The sequence below is a fragment of the Lepidochelys kempii genome, chromosome 7 (genome assembly GCF_965140265.1).
Source record: "Lepidochelys kempii isolate rLepKem1 chromosome 7, rLepKem1.hap2, whole genome shotgun sequence".
Lineage (NCBI taxonomy): Eukaryota > Metazoa > Chordata > Testudines > Cheloniidae > Lepidochelys > Lepidochelys kempii.
Window position 1 is genome coordinate 20,975,424 of NC_133262.1, and position 22,463 is coordinate 20,997,886.

Genomic DNA, 22,463 nt, shown 5'->3' on the forward strand with positions numbered 1-22,463 from the left:
ACTGCTAGGTATATTTTAAACTAAACTGGACAAAACACTAGTAAAAGTACAACATGAAAAGCAATTCTGCACTGGCCGAGGGAGACAGACCAGACAACCGGATAGGCCCTTTCCAGCTCTAGATTTGAGGAGTCCATGATTCTGCTTTAGTGAGAGCTGTAGGGCCGTAGGTTCTCTTCCCAATGTGAACTTGAAGTTTGCATGCACACATCAATGGATACATTACAAGAGGGAGGGGGAGAGAGAGAGATCTCCAAACCCATTGTGTATATTTCAGTTATGACCATTATCTGCTGAGTGCAGCGAGAGAGGGGACAGAAGAGCCAGGTGCGGCTCTCTGATTCTGGTGCCATTTCAACACCAGCCCTGGCATACATCAGAATAGTCTGGAGGCTGCTGTAAAGTAGAGCAGCTGGCTATGGCCTCCAGGGGCTACTACGCCAGCTAAGACAATTTGGAGCTCAGTGGTGTTCTGGCCATGCCCCTAACAAAGTCTCCATGCCAGGGGCTTTGGGGAGTGGGTGAGGCCAGAGCTGACTGTGCATTAGCTGGGACACCTCTCCACCAGGGGAACTCTCAACTGGGGAGATCTGGCAGACTGCCAGCCCCTTTGTTCTGTCAGGGCAGCTCTACCAGGCTAGATCACAAGAGAGGATCTGGCCCGCTGACATCTGATGTTTGAATAGGTTTGGACAAATGGAGACTTGAGCTGAATCTTCACCCCAAACTCAGGTCCGGCTCATATTTTAGCTCCCTCTCGTTTTTGAACATTGTGACACCTCTTGATTTCTGCTGGCACCAAAGCCTGAAGTGCCAAGATGTCACAATTTCATCCACCTGCAAGAAGGAAGAAACAAAAATCTTGGGGATAAGACCTGCCCTAACAGGGATTTCCAGTCAGATGTTGGACACCCAAGATGTTTGGTTTAGGGGCCAGCCTTTTGGACGATTATCTTTATTCCAGTGCTTTTGAAGTTTGCCTATCACTACTGCTGATCAAACAACTTTTCTTCCTGAGCTCACAGATAAGAGACCAAATGAACACACTGGTTCCACACGTCCCTGTCCAAGAAGGGAGCTCTATGAAGAAGGATAATGGCAGTGATGGTGGATTTACTTTCATGCGCATCATCATGTTTGTTCTTTAGAAAGGAAAAATCTCTTTTGGGAATACTAATAAGAGAAAAAGCAGTGCCCAGCAGTTTGAGTAATGGGCATTTTTCTTGTGATCTTCCATTAGATATTATATTTTCACCCTGTCCTAGCTGTGTTCTTCGTGCCAATATTTTTAATAATATTATTATACTGTGCTGCAGAAGGATCCTATTCAGTTGTTTTCAAGGGAACATTAGCACAATAGCCTAAAAACAGAAAATAAGCATACTATAATGAGCAATTTATTCCACACAATGAGCTTGTTGGCTAGTGGCACGGTAGCATCAGGCTCTACTGCTGCCGTCACACAGGAGTCTTGATCCTGAGAGCAATCTGAGGGTTGTTGTTCACCAGGATTTGAAAATCAGGTGTAACATCACAGGGCACGTTTGCACCAACGTTTCAAAAGTTGCTTCTGATTTTTGGTGCTCAGCTTGAGACAATGTGGCCCTGATTTTCAGAAGTGCTGAACACCACTCCAAAAATGGAGGTATCTAATATTAGTTGACATTTTTGAAAATGTTGTCCTTGGTCTTTGGACATGGGAAATGGGTGCTTTCCTCATTAGAGATAGGTCTGAGACAAAAAAAATCCAAACTTTGCCACAGTCTGGGTTTGTCTGAATCCTTGTTCTTGATTTCCCCTACTATGTCATTAGGATCCAGCTTTCCCAAAGTTCACTGGTATTTGGATTGAGAGTTTTAGTTTGGATCTATCTCTGTTCTTTACAGATTGTTCGGTCTCATCTCTTGTCTTTCCAGGTTTCTGTATCTGGAGCCAGATCCTCAGCTGGTGTAAATCAGTGTCACTCCAATGAAGCTATGCTAGCTTACTCTAGCTGAGGACAGGATGTCAGATAGGTGGAGAATGTGAATTTCACCATCCCAGCCAAAGGGAAAGTGCTCCAGTGGGCCGTGATTTATAGCAGAGGCCAAGGAGGGAGGTAGAGAAAAAAGTGCATGTATTTAGTTCAGGGATATAACTAAGGAAAGTTGATGGTCCAAAAATGAAAAGCAGGCATTGCTTCCAGTTAGAAGCTTTGGCAGCTCTTGACTGGTCATAAAGCAAAACTGAACAAATAAATGCATGACACTTTCAGATGAGTTACACAAGTGGCTCACAAATGCTTCCCTCAGTCTGTGTTTATTTAGCATATCAACTCGGGTGTGTGCATTGTCTGGCTTTTAGAGTATTATGACCAAACTCACAATTCTGAGGCTAAGGTAACTCCCAAAATATGAATCTGAATGTCACATGCTGAAGGGCAGCTGTTGATGACCAGGTTTTATCTGTCAAATAACATAACAGGTTTGATGATAAACCTCACAATTGAAGAGTCATAAGTAAGTTCTTACAAACTGAGTTTTTTGTATTTCCCAGTGTTTGTAACTAAAATGTCTTTCTCTGCTGATTTTTGCTCTTTTCCCTTTGGCAAACCCGAGTTTTCTCTCCATCCACCTCTTTCTAATGAAACACAAACCAACATGACAATGGATGGTTTACCTCCTTTTTGTCAAAGGATGTTAGGGACAGTGGACAGACAATTCTGGCACAGAGCTGGCTAGTTTATTTGTAGGGCCCTACCAAATACACAGCCTTGAAAAACGCATCACAGACCGTGTAATCTGGTCTTTTCTGTGCTTTTACCCTATGCTATACAGATTTCACAAGGGAGACCGTTTCTCAAATTGGGGATCCTGACCCAAAAGGGAGTTGCAGGGAGGTTTCTAGGTTATTTTGGGGGGGCGGGGTCACGGTATTGCCACCCTGCTCCCGGCCAGCAGCCGCCGCTCTCCAGCTGCCCGGCTCCGAAGGCAGCGCCGCCGCCAGCAGCAGCGCAGAAGTAGGTGTATCAGTACAGCAACCCCCCTCCCCACAATAACCTTGTGACCCCCCCATAACTCCTTTTTGGGTCAAAATCTCCCTGCAATTACAACACTGTGAAATCTGAGATTTACATAGCTGAAACCATGAACTTTCTGATTTTTAAAATCCTATGACCATGAAATTGACCAAAATGGACCATGAGTTTGGTAGGGCCCTGTTTATTTGGGTTCTGCCCTTTACAGCAGCAAAATATTTACACTACAAAATATTACATGGTTGTATCTTAGAGGTGGCTGTTGTTGGTCACTGAAGTATCCCACATGTCCACTTGGATTTTTATTGGCAGCTGCAGTTATAAGATTTTTGCCAGGATGCTGTTGACAGAGAGGGAACCAAGGAATGAAAGCAGTCATAAAGCAGATAAATATTTGTCTGCTCTCAGCACAGATGTCTCCAGCTGTATCTTAATTAGATACAGATGTTAACTATAATATTAGTTGCAACAATGTGGTTCCAACCAACATGAATATAGCAGGCATGTAGTACTCCAATGAATTCATATGTAAGAGACTCTCAGGGTATGTCGACACTGCTATTAAAAACCCACGGTTGGCCCATGCCAGCTGACTTGGGTTCATGGAGCGTGGGCTATAAGGGAATGCTTAATTGCAGTGCTAGCTGCTTAAGCTTGAACCCTGGCTCTAAGACTCTGCAAGGTGGAAGGGTCCCAGGGCTTGAGCTGCAGTCTGAGCTGGATCGTCTACACCACAGTTAAACAGCCCCTTAGCCTGAGCCCTGTGAACCTGAGTCAGCTGGCACGGGCCAGCTGCAGGTTTCTGGTTGCAGTGTAGACATACCGACAAAGATAACTAACCTTTCATTTCTGTCAAAACTACGGTGCAAAACACAGTTAACAGCAGATTCAATCTTTTCCAAATTTCAAAACAAAATCTTTGGAATCTGGAATATAATCCCAACCAAATTCGAACAATTTTTAAAGCGGGTCAAATGTGGGGCCAAAACCACTCAACAATGTCCCGTAAATCAAGGAAATTAGATACACTACAGGCTGTGCGGGTGTGGTCACCATCTGTGTGGCCGACTGAGATATTGACTCTAACAAAAATGTGATTAATCCCAAATATTACAACTGGGAGGTTCACAGATCTGTCTAGAGGGGAAAGAAGGGAAGGGAAGGGACAGCTTTATCGATGGGGTGCGTGTGTGCATGCGCACATTTTAATTTTCAAGCTGATTGCTAGAGTAAAAAGCCCATTTCCCTGAAGACTTTGGCCTGACGGTCCTACATACTTGCTTTTTTTTCCCCCTTGGATAAGCAAAGGGTGAATACAAAAGATGGTGTCAGTTCAGAAGTATCCTTTAAGCCTCCAAATAAGCCACAGGAAAGAGCCAAGGATACAGCAGCTTTTCTGACCACTGGCTGGGAAACGATTCGGCTTCACGAGGCTTCTGACTCAAAGCTCCCATACAAGCCTATATCCAAACTGTTTAATCCTGTGTTGTCACCCGCAATAACAAGCAGGTGTGTGCTGGGCTCTGTGGCTCTTTTCATGTCCTTTTCTTTCTTTCTTTTTTTTTTTTTTAATCTAAGCAGTGTCAAAACAAGGTTCTGTGCATGACCTGGCTCCCATTCATCCCCAGCTGCCAGGAACAGCAGAAGCAAAGAGGTCAGAGACAGGCGATCTCTCCAGATGAAAAGGAATGGCAGAATCATATTTACATGTTAAATCTCAGCTGGGATTTTTTTTTTTTTTTTAAAGCAAATGTCTTTTCAGTCTTGTAAATGGAGAAGTCAGGGAAGGGGGATCTGGATAGCAGCAGTGCAGCCAGTTGTTATACAACCCTTTTCCCCCCCTAGCAGTGATTAAGAAAGAATGCTGCCGATTATTATGACTAATGCCTAAAGATTCCTTCTGGGCCTTAGCAGAGTCCTGCTAACTTTTTGGGGGCTGTCATAGCTTAACCGAGACTTTGCTCTGGATGGAAGAGCACTCTCTTAAAGCATGATTTCTCAAAAGGCTTAACACAGCGTTTCATTCATCTTTTTCATCATCTTTTAGTTCCCAGGTCAGTGTCTACTGTAAATACTGGGTGAGTTTTAATCCCCTGTATTTCTTCTCCCTTCCACACCAATGTGAAGCCAAGAACCACGTTGCTCACCCCGAAAGCATCTGTGCAGTCTGCCGTGACCAATTCATTATGGCTCTCTTCATCATTTTCCGAAAACATTTAGTTATTTAATGTTGTGACTCTGGTACTATTCGGAGGGTTTTCTCAGCCAACGTGAGTGGATGTGTAGGAGGTGGCATGCCCAATCCTTCACAAAGCTATTCACCCAGATTTGGTAGTTCTTCAGGTCGTGATCAGCAGGCTGAGATGTGAGAGAAATGCACCTCCATGGGTTAAAGTTCACTATGGGATAAATCTTCAACCCTGTGCCAAGCTTCCGTAAATGCCCTTGCATTGGGGGGACCCTGTGGGGTGAATCTTTCCCCGCACCAAACCTACTGTTGCTTCACCCAGTGCAATGCTTCTCCTCCCCACAACTGTTGCATCGGCGGAGTATGGGGGCTCTATCTCCATTAGTGCCTTCACAGGTAGTGTCACTGGTCAAGCTAAACAGTGATAGCAGAAGAGTGGGAGATTTCCTGAAAATTACCTGTGTAGATGCAGCATTTTACACCCGCACCGACCCACACCCCTCACTGGGAAATTTGTGGAGCTCAGCTCTTAGCTTCAAAAAGCTGCCCATTTAGATAACCAACTGAATGTCTTTGTAGGAATTCTCCACTTCACCTTTAAATAAGATAGGAAAGGGCATAGACTAATACCCAGTGAAAATACGTCTCTCTGAACAGGCTCTGAAGACTGAATGTTTCTCCCTGCTCCACACAAATACAACCACAGTTCACAAATCAGCCATGAAAGCTAAGGGGGTTCTCTAGAGAGGAAAGTGCCTACCTGTTCCTTAGGTCAGGAGCCAGCAAACAGTTAAGCACTGTGTGTGACTTTAAGTGTGTGAGTGATCCCTTTGACTTCAGTCCCACATGCTTAAAGTCATGCATATGTGCATAAGTGCTATGCAGAATTGGAGTCTTAATGCAGAAGTTATACATGATGGGAACAGTTGCAGGGAGCCTTCTATTGGCATTAACCATCTTGCTGGGAAAAACGCTATTACTTAAAATGCTGCCACCACAGGACTAGCTCTGTTTGAACAGGGTATATTTCTGCTTGTGTGACTGCATCCTTCCGAAATGTTTTCCTGTTCGTTTTGCAGAACATTGGCAAAATGTGCTGAGAAGGTGGTACCCAGACCGGACAAAAGAGTTGTAGGTAGGCTCAGGGTCTGATTTCACCCGGGCAGCCTGTTCTAGGGTTTCCTCACAGATAGGCTGTATTTTTAAATAATGTTTTCTCTTCTCTGTTACTCTTTAATGTTCCTAGCCTTAATGATTATCTCATATTACACACAGTGCTGGTTACTACACTGTCACCTTGCTGTCAAATAAAAGAGCTTGTACATTGATTCTTTCAGGTGCCATAAGACTTGAAATCTAATCTACTGGAACAAGAATTTATTCTCATTACAAATCTTTGCATACGGCAAGTCCTCTCAGAGCAGAAACAAACCAGCAGAAAAATCCCTAGAAATCTGGGCATCATCAAACACAATTGGGAAGACAGCCAAGGAAGCCCTGCCTCCTCCCCTGATCAATGAGCTTTGTCGCAAGGTTAAGAAATCAAAAAGAAAGAATTGGGGGGAGACAGAGCTGGCTCTAAGATCCAATGAAAGGTGAATACAAAGGATCAGAAACATAGGGCATGTTGTGCCCGGAATGATCAAGCGCTATCGCAGGCCAGCTGGTCCCAGCAAGAAGCGCATGTGTAACCCAAATGTCTAGAGAAACCTTGATCAGGGCTGTCAAAGGGGCAGGAGAACTTCAGAAGCAATGGCTGACAATGGGAACGAACATAGGTGACAAAGGAGGCAGTTCTTCTGTGTTGACGACTGCGTGGACAGGGCTGGGGGAGGAATCATGATTGCATAGGGGAGAGAACAAGCTTCATCCAGAGGCAGAGAAAGGGAAGTATCCAAGGGGAGGGAGAGATGAATGAAATGACGGATTGTTACAAACAGAAACCTTCCTGGGGAATACTAGATGGGATCAAAGGTGTCAGATGTGGGTGAGAGCTCAGAGGCTCAAACTCCCTACCCATCCCCTGCAGCCAATATTATTCATGTTTGTCTGTGGAGAGAATGCAAAATCAACCTGTGGCTCCTTGGAGCCTCACAGCAGTTAGAACATACACCCATGGACGCTGTAGGCCCCTTTTGGGTGAGATACAGATAAACCCAACTAAATAAAATGTGTGCCTCGCTAGCATAGGAGCATTTTAAATGCAAACGCAACCAGAATAAAACTTTCCCTAAAAATAGAATGGCTTCAGATAATAATTTTTTTTTTTTTATATCAGACCATTCCACAATCCCACACCAAAATCAGACTTTGGTGCCAGAGTCAGGAGGAAAGTGTCCTTGACCAGGAAACCAGAGCTCGCAAACAAGGGTCGGAGGAAAGGATAATGTATTTATGATGTATTTCCACAGATACCTGTAGATACTTTTAATGGGCTGCATGTCTCAGCTCACTCTGTAAAGTGTAGACCTAAACAACTTTCACCATTCATTTGCACTGTAGTATATTGGACTTACGTTTGCAGACCTCTGGGGAAGACATAGGTTTTCCCCTATCTCTGTAAAATCCTGGTTTGCACCTTTGACATCGATGTCCCTCCGTGTTGTGTTTGCAGTTGTCACATACTCCACCGCTGTGTTTCCCAGATGCCAGCCAAACACTCAGGTTGAAGTGACAGCTATCAGCATGGTTGTGACAGCGGCACTCTGTTAGGGAGCAGGGAAATGCATTTCTCACTCATGTTTATAAAGCACAGAGCCTACAGTATCACTTATGTGACAGTTTCATTGAAATGAACTTAGGACCAAATTAATTTATGCCAAACATTTTTCTTTTGCCTGCCTTCCTGGGTTTACATTAAAAACAGAAATGTCAAAGCAGAATGAAACTCCTAGTAAATCCCAAGAAAGACTGACAGTCAGGTGAAAAAGCCAATTGTCACGAACTGTATACCTTATCTAAGTATCTAAATTTAATTACAGGTGGGCCTGGACCAAAACCCCACGTCTGAACACTGCCTAACTTTGGGAAAGCTAAGATCCAAATCTAGATCTAAACTATGCGTCTTGGACCATCTTTTCTTTTCGTGTTGTCCTGTTTATTTCCACCTGTAGAACTGAGCCCTTTGGGCCATAACAGATCTATCATTACTACAGCGAGTTGAAAAATTCCTGTCAAAACTGGTTTTGGACAGAAAATTGGGTTTTCAACTAAATTATTTTTAAAGTGTCTGTTTTTGTCAAAAAACCAAATGCCTGAAAACAGAAATATTTTGGCCCAACCCCCAGAATTCAGATTCAGATATGCTGCCGCAGTGCCTTATGAAATTTGTAGTTCAGTTGGCTCATCTCCCCATTCTCTATGGCTGGGTTCCTCAGCTGGACTTCATCTTCCATGATGCACCATAGCTGTACGACTCCCAGGATACACCACTTCTCCTCAGCAAGAGGGGAAACCATGAGGCACCATGGAGAGGCAGTCCAACCAGGCAGCCCTCCTGTAGAGAAGAAAGGGAACATGAGACAACTGAATGACAACTCACATGAGGCACTGTGACAGCATTTTAGAATAAAAATATTTCAATATTTGGTTGAAACATTTTGTTTTTTGGCCAAAATATTTCAGTTTTTGACTGAAAGATTTCAGATTTTGATTCACCTTGGAGACTAACCAATTTATTTGAGCATAAGCTTTCGTGAGCTACAGCTCACTTCATCAGATGCATACTGTAGTCACAAAAGCTTATGCTCAAATAAATTGGTTAGTCTCTAAGGTGCCACAAGTACTCCTTTTCTTTTTGCGAATACAGACTAACACGGCTATTACTCTGAAACCAGATTTTGATTTTTCGCCATATTGTCAAAATTTTCCGCAGAACCTCCCCTGTGTTCCAACCAGCTCTAGCCACTCATAATTTTGCTTTTGCAACGCAAATATAACAAAAAGATAAAGACTTTTCAGGATTGTTTCAATGTCCTGCAATTCTAGCTTGAAGCATGCAAGCTGATTGTACTAAAATTAATATATGTTATAGTAAACCTGTAGCCCTCATTAGTAAACTTGAAAGTCCACTTTATTTTCCGAGATTGATCAGCTATGACTCTGTCTGTTCTGCTCCAGTTAGAATCCCCCACATTAAAACACTGTTGGCTTTTTTCCCATCCAGTTTAGACTGTAAACTGTTTGGGGCAGCAATGCTATACTTTGTGTTTTGTAAAGTATGCACACCTTTAGTGCTAGAGGAGGAAAAAATAGAGATGGACAGATTTGATCCAGAGTTGGACTTCACTCCAAGGTTCTGGGGTGTTTGGATCCAGGGTTTTGGATGAGTCCACCATATAGACATCAAACCTCCCTAAGTCTCGGAGTGCTCAGAACTGGGGTGTTGTTTCAGACCACTGTATAAACAAATTTAGATCCAGATCCAAGTTTGGATTCTGATTCTCACCACACAATGCCCTCGTTTGTTTGGGCTGGGGAAGGGGAGGGGCTGGAGGTTGGTTGAAATCCATTTCTAGTTATTAATAAATACATAATGTAATTATATCTCATATTAAATATAGACTTGGAACCAACTCAAATCAAAACATTCCTGAAACCTTGTTCCCATGCACATGCCAAGGACAGAGATCACTGAACATTTCTTTTCCCCCCATTAAACTTATCCCCTTAAGCTTTCTTAGCCTACTGCAGCTCTGTAGACACTCATGCTTGGGAATGGTGAAATGAATGAGGGAATGTTTCTCTTTGAAGAGCAGAGTTCTGCCTTGTATGTTCTATATTGCAATAGATCAAATAGACCAGCTACATTAAAAAAATACATTGATTGAAAGGATTTTCTAGCAGTTACCTAGCAATTCATTCCCCATCTGCTGCAAGAGCACCATAAATCCAAACTGGGTGAATTGTCTATTATAGAGCCTTGCCTACTTGGACGGTGATTTATTGCCCTGACACATTAAGGCCCCCCCCCCGACCCACTCCCCCCGCCACTTACTTCTGCATTCATTTGGTGCCCCAGTTTTTCCATCTCCTGGCTTCCAAGGCTGGTCATTATATAATGGTGCACACCTCTCACAGTGGTTCCCTGCTGTGTTGTGTCTGCACACACATGTCCCATGGACCTGTCAGGGAAGGAGAATACATTCAAGCAGCTGAAAGAATTAACAGGACAGAGCACAGCACAGCCTCTGAGCGAGGAGGATTTCTCCTGCACAGTTCCCCAGCACTCTCACAACGCCAACACCGTCCATCTAGAATTTCTATACATTCAGCTTTATTGCCTCATGAAGTCTCTAATAATGTGGGTTCATTCTCTGCCCTCCCGTAACTCTGGGGTCAGATTCTGAATGGGTGATGAGGTGTGCCAGGCATTTGATGCCCCCTGCTGGAATAATAATACCTGGCTCTTATATGGAGCTTTTCACCATAGATCTCCAAGTGCTTTACAAAGGAGGTCAGTCAGTATTATTATCCTCATTTTACCCCTGGGGAAACCGAGGCACATAGTAGGTTGGTGACTTGCCCAAGACCACCAGCAGAACCAAGAACAGAACCCAGGTCTCCTGGATCCCAGTGCAGTGCACTAGCCACTAGGTCACACTACTCAGGGTGTAGGAGGTAAGGTAAAAAAGGGTGGGATGCTTCCTCCAGGAGGGCAGTCCTGCGCGAAGCAGGGACAGGGGAGGAAGGATCTCCCCTGTCTTAATCCAAAAGCACAGCCTGGTCAGAGGCCTAACTCTGACTGCTTATTTTGATTGAACCAGTGAATGATTGAAGCCCTGCTGCCTTGGCACACCCTGCCCACCTTTTGGGTGAAAAGAGCAGTGAGTTTAGACCTCCAAGAGCTCCTAGAGCTTGCTTCCACCCAGGATCAGCTGCTGGTGGAACCAACAATAATTGGTCCAGCAGCAGCTAGAAGGGGTGGAAGCAGGCAGAAGCCAATCAGAGCCCAGCAGGCAAGGTAAAAAGGACTGGGTGCTTCCTCTAGGTGAGGGAATTCTGGGTGAAGCTGGGATGGGAATGTGGGGAAGGAAGGTTCTCCACTGTCTTAATCCAAATGCCCAGCTTGGTCAGGGGCCTAACTTTGACTGCATCTTTTAGTGTAGCCAGGAAAATATTGTTTTGTTTTAAAGGGTTGAATTTAAAGCCCCGAGTTGGATATCAGTGGAGTGCTGTAAAATTAAAAGGAGCTCTGCTTTGCAAGTTGCTCTGCTAGTTCAAGTGAACCTGTGACAATGGCAACAAAGCTCTCCTTCTGGGTACCCAGTTAGCAAAGTCATTACAAGGCTAACATGTGAATAGCAAAACCATATATTCACTTCGGGAGGAGTGAGCGGAGGAGAAGAGCTTCCCTCAGAATAAGAGATGCTAGTGTAAGTGTTCCAAGTAATCGCACAGTACAGTATCAGATTGTGCATTAAACAACCACCACTAATGGGAGCCAGGGGGCTTCTTGTCTTCTTTGCCTGCTTATCTGGTATTCCACTGTACTACTGTCCTGTTAAATAGTGGAGAGCAAAGTCTTCCCTCTATGCATTTGCCACAATGTCTGAGTGCATCCAAGAACTGGTAACACCTGAGCACACAGAACTCTACAAATCTAGTTTCTTGAGAACTTTTGTGACACAAGAGCGTCTTTTAAAAAGGGAGAACCAAGTTCTCTGCTTGCAGGGTCTTGCAAAGGAAGGAAGAGAATTACTTTCAGAAGAATGATTCTCCTTCAGGAAGTGCCTGATATTTGGCCTAGGAGGCAGGAGATGGAAAAGGTAAACTCACAAGTGACAATTCTGCTTTTCCACCTGTCAGGCTAGTGGCTATCCATCATTGACATGTACATCACGGGAAATGGTCTTAACAGCAGGGCAGGTAATGCCAAGAAGTCAAGAACTTAAGACTCCCCTCCCTTCTTGCACACTGGTGACTAAGCCCTATAGCCACATGGTCACAACTCTGGCCCAGTGCACGTGACACAAAAAGTGAAGACTGAGATTTCATTTTTGACTGGAGCGTGAATCTAATTTTATCCTTTAATCTCACCGCTAATGTGAGTTATAATTTTCCATAGCCTTTCCTGAAAGTCAGATTTTATATTTGAACTTCTAGTTTCCTCGATTCCCCACCCTCATCATTGTAGGTAATTTGAGATGATGAGAAGAATGTTAAAAAAATAATAGTTACCTTAGCATTCTCTCCTATCCCAACCCCAGCTCCCTGCAGCAATTTGCTCCCTATTCCTCCAGTTTCTAATCCTCTCAGACCAGATATTTCATGTAGCTAGCAGAGGGGACAGGCTGCAGCTGATGCCACTGCTCCTCTACAGCCAGCTGGCAGACTGACCGCCTCACAGAGCGGTTGGCTGCCTCCTCACGGAAGAATGAACACAGACTTCAGGGTATGCATTTCTCTCTCAGAACTCAACACCAGTAATCCTCAGGGAGATGCGATATTGAGCACATTATGTGGTGTCTCTCCAGACCAGGATGCAAGACGGTCAACCATGTCAAACCCCTAAATCTGATTTCAAAAGGGTCTATTATGGTCATTTAGTTTGACCTCCTGCATGACAAAGGTCACAAAATTACATCCCATGATTCCTGAACTGAGTCCAGTAACTTATAGTTGAATCATAGCATATCTATGAGAAAGACACAGAGTCTTGACTGAAGGACCCCAAGTGATCATTAGAGACTCCTTCATACTTTGACTGCCCAATATCAAGTATCATCCACACATATCATTGTCATGAGCAGTTGAGAGAGAGAGATTTATCAAATAGGTCTTTTCCATCTTTAATTTCTCTGATTCTTTAATTCCTGAACCCTAACCATTCATATCTGATGTTAACAGACATAAAATGATTAATAAAGAGCATGCAAACCACACTTGAAAAGAGAGAATTCTAAGTGGCTGGAACCCTTATGTAAAGCAGAATATGCATAGTATTTCCATTCAGTTCTACATCATACCTCACTCTTTTGATTTTCCCTCAGTCTGGTTGGGCTCTTTTATCTTTTTAGTAATTGTTGTTGTTGTTTTTGCTGCTGCTCCTTGGCTGCTGTCAGTGTATTTCATTATTTTGCTACTGAATGAAGGTTAAGTTTGGAAGCCATCCAGAACTGAGCAACTGTTGCTGATTCGGAGAAAATGTTTGTCTTCGGGCTGTGTATTCACTTTGTAGTGTCGCCAGAACAGTTTTGGACATAGCAGTTTGCAACCATGTCAGTAGCAAGTCATTTACAGGCTTTTAGGAAGGGCACCATTTGTGGGTAGTTGAGAAACAGTGAAACATTCATCTGCCCATTCTGCCTCAAACTAATCCCCGTTGTCCTTATGACCTCCCCAAATTGAGAGGTGCATGCATGCTCTCTGGTTCCACAAAGGGATTTTTGGCTATATCAGATGTCTGTGATTTCTGATAATATCATCAATATTTGAGCCTTTGAGGGAAATTCATGAACCAGTTCAATCATTTTGTGTGGTCAAATGAAAAAAATATTTCAAATTTTTCAAGCATGCAAAGCCCTAGGGGACCAAATGGCAGAGGGAATTAGTGATGAATTGCAGTGCTTTCCGCATTTAGGTCACCAGTTCAAATCCTGACAAGGTTAGAAGTGACTGAGGGCTATTACCCATTCACATCATGTGTTGTTGGACTATGTGATATGAGTAGGTTGGTCTAAGTTCATGTCTGTATTACCCCTGTCATCATGACTGTTACCCTTGTAGGCATTCTCCAAGGAGAATGTCCATCCATCCCAAAGAGCTTCTGTAAAACAGGATTGGCAGGGGAAGGTGAGCTAGGAAGTTGGCAGTGTGGCACCTGTTCTGTGGATAAACAGAGGGCTTCAGTCTCCCAGACTGCTAATGAATCAGCATTCCCCAAATTCACTAGAGAACAACAATGAAGAAAGTCAGTAAGGTGGCCTGTATGAGTTAGGTGAATCCACAGGCTGGCCAGACCAAGTCACTTTCTGAACAGTGACAAAGGCATAATGTAGGGAATGCTGTGCGTGATCTCACAAAGAGACAAAATTTATACATTACAACAAAGGGATGTCATAGAGTGAGCTGGGCCTTTGAGGGTTTCAAGTCGCCAATCTGGCCTTTGTCTGGTACCCAATCTCCTATGTCTGCAAGTCAAGCCTGCTGGGGGATATTTGAGAGCTGCCTGTGTTTCTCTGTTGCCTAATCCATCAAGCATCAATTTCTTGTCTGCACCTTCAAGCTCATGCATGACTCCACCCCAGCCAACATCTCAGTCTGGTTTCTTATCATTTTCTGTCTCTGTGCAGGCTTGACTTTTCTGTGTCTTTGGGCAGGGCTGCCCTCGTCTGTCTTGTATAGCGATGAGCATATTGTCAGTGCCTACCAAATAGCATGCAAATAATAGCTGCTATGTTGACATAAAGCCCGAGGAACATAGGACATTACAATTACAATAATGAGATGCAGTAGGTCATCTGGTTCCAGTGATTGCCCCATTGAATGGAGACTGGCTATTTCAAGTGAGGAAGAGAAAGGAGGCTCAGTATATTACTGGGTCAATGCATTAACCTGAACTTTTGCCACAGTTCAAATCTTCTCAGATCAAATGGTGAAAATGAGTTTGGTGGTCACATCCTAGATTCTTTTGGTCCACATCACAAAAGCACAAAACACTTTGGCAGGAGTGGCCAGCTCTGCTGGGAAGAGACCCGGAACTGGGTTTCAAGAGAGAAGAGAAGTGTTTTTTGTCATACCTAAAGTACATTATCAGAGATCTTTGGATTCCCAGCACAGACATAACAGGTTAGCACCAGGGAGTACTGCCATGGCTGTGTAATGGAGAAACTTGAACAACATCTGTTCACACCAGTGGGCCAAATTCTCCTGTCACTTATACTAGTGTGTAAATCTGATGCAACTCCACTGACTGTAATGGAATTACTTGGGATTTACAGTGGTCAAACCAATGTTTGTGGCTATAAATTCCTTCCTTTATCTCATTTTACAGTACTCAGTTAATATTAACTACTGATAATGATAAACAGTAAAGTACATTCTGGGTGATATTGTTATTTTTAGTTGGCGTGTGAGGCTCATGTAGCAGAGTGCAGGGAGCTCAGCAGCTGGTATACTTACATTGTTACTGTGGATATTCACCTGTACAAAACAACTGCCATGACCCTGGGATTTGCTAGAGTATCAGTGTGGCTTGAATCAAGTCTAATTTTGGACAGCTTGTATCGAATGGAAACCAAATAAACACCCTCTGAAATTTGCTGTACTTGACTCTTTGGAGAGATAGATGTTGGTCTCAAATGGTCTTTGATAGTTTTAAACAGAGCTGATTATTTCTTCCCCTCCCCCATCTTTAAAAAGAAAAACAACCCCCTGAAGGCAATATAAGGAACATTAAACCATTTTACCAGCCCTAAGGGTATTTACAAGTGCTTCCAATCAAAGGTCTCTACTGGCAGGAGTAGTGTGGTTCTTTCACAGAAGATGAAAGCAGCAATTAAGTGATTAAAATAACCAAAAAAGCCCCAACCTACCAGTAATTAACCAGTTAAGCAATAAAATGAAACTACCGTACTTTTGAATGGCTTACATTTCATTCTTAACCATTACATTTAATAAAAGGCTGTGTTTAAAAGTTAATACAGTCTCAGATAGGGAGTTAGTTTGTAACCCCATCACACAAAATAGTTTAAAGTCAAAGAAGTGGAGTAGAAGTGTTGCTTCCTACAAAGATGGTGTGTGTGTGTGTGTGTGTGTGTGTGTGAGAGAGAGAGAGAGAGAGAGATAGAGAGGCTGCTCCCTGGCGTGTGTGTGGGGGTGTGTGTGTAAGTAAGTAACAAAGAATGCTCTTTCAGGCCTTGATTCAGGAAAGCACTTAAACAGCCTTCCTGAATAGGTAAGTTTCCTGATTCAGAGCCTTAATCATTAATAAAAGAGATTTCCAAGACATTAATAAGAGTAATTCAGCACCACATGTGGTTCTTGGCAGAGGGATGTGGGAAAGTATATTTTACTTGAATTTATAATCCTAGACTACATGCTCACTGTATGATAACATGGTCACCAAGGGCTTTATCATGTTTGTTGCTATGCTGTACACCACAGCCACTCAAAACTTCACACTGACAGCATGGACGGAACTCAGATCCTCTTGCTTTAAAAGCACAGATCCCTATTTCAGCCAACGGAGAATCATAGAATCATAGACTATCAGGGTTGGAAGGGACCTCAGGAAGTCATCTAGTCCAACCCCCTGCTCAAATCTCCATTAGATGTTAGCTACAGGATTTATGACCCCAGGTTGAGTAGTCCAGCAAAGGGCAGCGGACACAGAAAGATGCCATGCATTACAGTATATTTACAGGGTACAGTCAATAATATCAGTAGGGGCTCAGCAAATTAGCCTTCTTTGTAAGAAGGAATGGGGCCAACAGCCGAATTTCATTCAGCACTCAGCAGTAGAGTGGGTGCGTTCCAAAAATGAGGGCGCTGTGAATCAATCTGACCTGAACCCTCACCCAAAACGCAAACCCAAACACTGGTGATTCTAAAAAGTTTGATTAACTACTTTATTCATTACTTTTCATTTTTAAGTGCCCCTGCAATTGTAGCTGGAAGTTAAAGTGTCAAAATACCACTGGGTAGGCTTTTCTCAAGGTATTCTAGTCCATCTGGGAGTAGGAAGTAGCAGAAATCCTCTGAGCGTGCCTGCTCTTTGAGACTTTGAGCTCAGTTTTGGAGACCCAAGGAACTCAGAAACTTCAGAAATACTTTGCAGAGGAACTCAAACTACTGGGTCCTTATTTTAACTGAAATGAACTTCTGAAATGAACCTCTGAAACTGAGAGATCTGTCTACCATGGCCCTTATCAGTTTAATATCTGCTACGTCCTCTATCTGAAAGAAAAAAAGAAAAAAACCTGACCCGTTTAGTGCTGCTAGATGTACTAGCAGGGAATAGTCCACAAGAAATTCATACCAGGACAAATGCATTTTCCAGACTGGGATGGTGTCAGTCCCAAAGTTGGAGGGTATTTGAATCAGGGGTTTAGGTTTTGCCCATAATAAAGGCGAGACTGTTTAGAACATTCTGGTCTGAATCTCAAACAATTCCAAAGTTTAGTGATGCTGCATTTTGGTTTGGGCCCTGTTTCTAGTGCCAGGCAACAACAGAGATTTAGCTTAACGTAGGAATGTTCCTCACAGTCTACATGAGATATCAGCTACTTGAGCCATGTCCAGAAGCCCTTACTCAGATTTTACTCAGTCACTACTTAGGCAATATATCCATTGACTTCAGTGGGAGTTTTGCCTAAGAAATTCTGGATTTGGCCTTTTAGATGGGTCTGAACATTCATCTCTGGCCTTGGATTAGATCATTTTGGGGAACTTGACTGTCACTCAGGGTATATCTACATTGCAATTAAACACCCACTGCTGGCCTGTGTCAGCTGACTCGGGCTCACGGGGCTGGGATTACTGTGCTATTTAACTGTGGTGTAGACATTTGGATTTGGGCCCTGCGAACCCGAGTCAGCTGACACAGGCCAGCCATGGGTGTTTAACTGCAGTGTAAACATACCCTCAAAGCCGCAGTTTTGAAGTCGGTTCTCATCTGTGGCTCACAGGGCACCATACTGCATGGAGCCCTCTGCTCCACCACAGCTGCTCCTAAGAAAATCCAAGTGAACCTATCTGTGATGCTAGCTATGGCAGCTTCTCTCTCAGACAATATCTGAAACTTAGCCATCTTTCTTCATCCACCGCTCCAGCAGGGAGTCCTGGAAAAACATTGTATCTAACATGGCTAGCAAACGTGCCAGGGATATAATGTTCTTTACGTGTGGTCCATGTAACTTAAACAAACTACTTATTGTTACATAGTCTGTGTTATCTCTTCCTGTTCTTTCAAATGGGGCGCACCAGACCCTGGAGTCCTAATTCAGTCCTTATTCAGGCAAAACAGTAGGGAGACCCTAGAACTCATTCTGAGGTAGCCTACAATACATTAACATTTCTGATGATAGTCACCTAACTGAGGCTAATTTTTCCCCTAGCAAAAACTGCTCTTTGAATTGCCATCTTCAACAGAGAGCAGCTCCTGGCAGCACTGAGTCTTGGAAGTCACATAGTCTGGCACAACTTGGATCCATCAGAGACTGTGGAAACTTAGTTGGAGAATTATCAGTGGAACAGCACAAGGTATTTTGTCAGGAGATAATATTTGTAAGGGGGATGACAGCCAAGTCACCAAGCAAAGTGCTGTAGAAAAACAAGTTTTACCCTATGTAACCCTTGTTTCAACTCCCCCTTACCCCAAACAAGAAACTGCAGATAGGGCCAGATCCTTTTCCCATTTAAATCAATGAGAAAATTTCCTTTGGCTGAAATTGTGTAGGATCAGGCCCAGAAAAAAGTACAATTCCCCTCTGTAAACAAGATAATAAAGAAGAGGAACTGATGTCTGAGGCAATTCATGTGAATTTCCTGGCAATGAGGGCACCAAAAACAAACAAAACACTCCCAACACTTGTCAACAGCCAGTGGTTCTGCACTGTGTTTTATAAATCATTTTTTTGGATACACAATGATCTTCCTTTGTCCCATATTTATTATTGTTTCATTTGCACTAAAAAAAGAACTGGGAAATATTTGGCAAATGGACTGGAAGCTTGTCTAGAAGCCATTCACTGTCTGCGCTCTCTGTCTGCACTCTAAGCTCCTTTGTATGTTCTAGATGTACGCTAGGGGAAAGGTTGGTCTTAGCTACCATCTGTTAGCTAACTGCAACCTAAACGTGACCACTGTTCCTCATGCCCTACAGTGTCCTACAGCAAGGCCCTCAGCACATCACAACAGCTATCTTTGCACCTCCTACAGAAACAGTATTTGGCGAGGGAGTCGGGGAGGGCTACTTTCCACTATGTCCAGCAATGAAAAAAACATAGAAAACATAAGAAAGGTCCACCTAGCCCAGTATCCTGTCTTCTGGCAGTGGCCAATGCCAGGTGCCCCAGAGAGAATGAACAGAACAGGTAATAATCATGTAATCCATCCTCTGTCTCCCATTCCCAGCTTCTGGCAAACAGAGGCTAGGGACACCTTCCAGGTCCATCTTGGCTAATAGCCATTGATGGACCTATCCTCCAAGAACTTATCTAATTCTTTTTTGAACCCTGTTATAGTCTTGGCCTTCACAACATCCTCTGGCAAGGAGGCACACAGATGTGCCTGGTCAGGGCATTCATTCCTTTCTAAACTGGTGCCAATGTCCTGCACTTACAACAAAAATGCTTCTCTGTAACTTTCATGGCATCACCCAGCTTCAATAAGTAGTTCTCCTTCACTGACATCCATAAAAGATCCACTCATGTAGGGTAGGGTGACCAGATGTCCCAGTTTTATAGGGACAGTCCCGATATTTGGGGCTTTGTCTTATATAGGAGCATATTACCTCCCACCCTCTGTCCTGATTTTTCACACTCGCTGTCATGTCACCATAATGTAGGGAGAACCAAATGTTGTAGCCCGTGCAGAACTGAGAGAAGAATTCTGCCCTTTGAGTGTAAACCTAAGGATGCTACAAGATGATGCATAAATCATGTTTCATATCTTTGCAGCATCTGCCAAATGACTTGGGGGTAAGAGAGGAGAAAGGGAAAACAAGAAAAAGGGTAATTGCTGCTGCAAAAAACCCCCAAATTTGGGATGTTTGCCCATAGATTTCTTGGCCATCACTTCTTCTCCTTTTTACTTTCTGCATTGAAATGGAAGAATACGCAAAAGAGCTGGATCCAGGCTTTTCACCTAGTCTTGTGTCCCACCTATTTGACTAAGGAAGGAATTTACAGGAACTTTGTACAGAGAAATATGAGCGTAGTTATAGAGATTATGCTAAATTTAACATAGGAAATATCAGATGCTTCCAGACAAAAATACCAGTGAAATAATCCATAAAAAGCAAAACCCAGCATTGAGAGGAATAGTTTATTTAAAATGCTTGTATGCTCTGCATTTCCTATAAGTACCATATATTAAATAATCAAAAGATTTAAAAAGGCTTAACAATCTTAAATCTCAAGATGCCCATTGATTTTCTTTATTAATATGTTCTATAAAACATCTTCCGCCACACGATGGGCACTGCACCTTCAGGGGAATTGGTACAGGGATCCTGAAGCCCATCCTCAGTTCTCATTGAGTCCTACCCAGGCAAACCACTCACCCTTGTCTCTCAGTGTAAGTACTAGGATACATACTTCTTGTTGTCTCCTGGGGTATGAGTCACTCATGAAATCTATTTCATCAAAACTATTTCACCTTCTGCCCCGTGAAGTCATTTGATGGCACAAAACCCCTGTTCCATTGAGACTAATGGAAAAAATAAAAAAAAGAGACATCCAGTCATAGTTTACAATGACTGTGCCAACAGCATGCACAATATTGTGTTTTCCCTTTTGACGGGTAGGGTTTATTCTTCTACCAGCTGTATTCATTTAATGAGTAACTCATCTATTCTATTTCACCATTTGTATATTAAACAGTTTGCAGTAGAGAATTTGTTCTTTAAACAGTGTTTTTTCTACAGTTATGTCTTAAACGGGTCCACATTTACAGTGGGTGGATAACATCACCCAATGCTAGCATACATAAGATGCTTGATTTATACCATGGCTAGTAGTGATTCAGAAAAAATCTTTTAAATATTGTGAAATTCATATGATCTTTATTAATTGTACAATATCTAACTCTAAAAGTAGAAAACTTAAAAGACACCTAGGAATATCCATTCCAGACGAAAAAAACCAGAATAACACACGCACCATATACCTATATGGACATGAAATTAGTTGTGGAACGGGTTTCTTGAGTCTATAATGTCAGAGTGCATCATGAATAAAGTATGTATGGCGCTTTTGTTTTCAGATCCCATTATAGAGACAGAAAGCCTTATGGAAAACCACAGAGCTGTTGACTTGTGTTGCTGCTCCTGGTTAAATGGCTTGAATTCTTGGCCTGGAATGTATCTTTTTTGATGTCCTTGGATAACACACTATATTTGGTTAACATAATTCTCCCATGACTGTTATTAAGGTTACTCCATACAATATGTACAGCTGAATCAGTATTTAGACAGTAATGGGGGCATTATTGGTAGTGAAGTCTGAATAGCAGCATTCGAACACCCTGCACAGCTTTAAGGCTTTGATTCAGGAACACATCCTTATTCAGGAAAGCACTAAAGCACATACCACAGTGTAAATATGGGCTTTCCTAGATCAAGGCCTCAAATTTTATTCCAAAGTGACTGTTGAAGATTACATTAATTATTAATCTCTTCACTATTCAGCCAATTAACATTCTACTGAAAACTATAGCACACAGTATCGTAATTGCTCTATTTGGACTGGAGCATGTATTATACATGTACCTGGCATGTATAATACCAGTGAAAAGGTTAGGAGTTTGAATCTGGTCTCCTCATAAAATGTAAAGGGCTACTGTGAACTAGGGTGGTGTCAGGTAAATGGCGCACGGAACCTTTGAAGTAAATTCAGGCTTAGCACCATTCAAGAGTGAACTTGTGGTATGTATGACAGATCCTTTTTATCCTAACCTGTTTTAAGCTGAGTGGAGGGGGAAAGAGAATCACCTTTACATTCTGAACCTTGTGCTACAAGAAGGTTAAGTAAATAACAAAAAAATCTTACCAGAAACTTGGTAAATTTGCACTTATTCTGTCTTTTTTTTTTTTTTTTTAAGTTTGGTTATGAATCTTATCACAAGCTGATCCAAATGTGTCACAAAAAATAATTCCCAAGCTCCTTGCAAACCTGGCTTTTCTCCAGAGGTCAAGACAAGGCTGGGCTCAAGACCACCTGCATTTCTGTTGAGACTTTCACTTCCTCTCTAGTCCATTATCCAGAAAATAAAAGGGATGTCCTGCCTGATTTTTCAGTCACTAAACACCCACAGATCCCATTGACTTCAGTTGGAGATTTAAATGCTCAGCCCCTCGGATAATCAAGCCCAATAGTTTACACACTTGAGTGCACGAGGGTGTGCAAAAGGAGAAGAAATCCCTCCAGATTGAAACTTGGGATGTAGTGTCAGCACTAGAGCAAATTGTTGGTCCAAGTATCTAAAAGAACAGCCAGGTAGATATTAAAATTAAAAAGTGATCGGAGTTTATTACAAGCAAATATGTTCTCGGCCACATTTTGAACCACTAGTCCCACAGTTGTGCCCCGAAAACAT

General features: G+C 42.8%; 1 protein-coding gene across 3 annotated transcripts in view; it reads right to left on the reverse strand.

Moving 5' to 3' along the window:
• LOC140914151 (netrin-4-like) overlaps positions 1–22,463 on the reverse strand; it is a 65,579-nt gene that overhangs the window by 18,199 nt on the left and 24,917 nt on the right. For all 3 annotated transcript variants that reach the window (XM_073351317.1, XM_073351316.1, XM_073351319.1), the window contains exons 4-5: positions 10,201–10,327; positions 7,721–7,909 (exon numbers count right to left, since the gene is read on the reverse strand). In XM_073351317.1, coding sequence (XP_073207418.1) covers positions 7,721–7,909; positions 10,201–10,327 — 316 coding nt within the window. The remainder of the gene's footprint in view (positions 1–7,720; positions 7,910–10,200; positions 10,328–22,463) is intronic.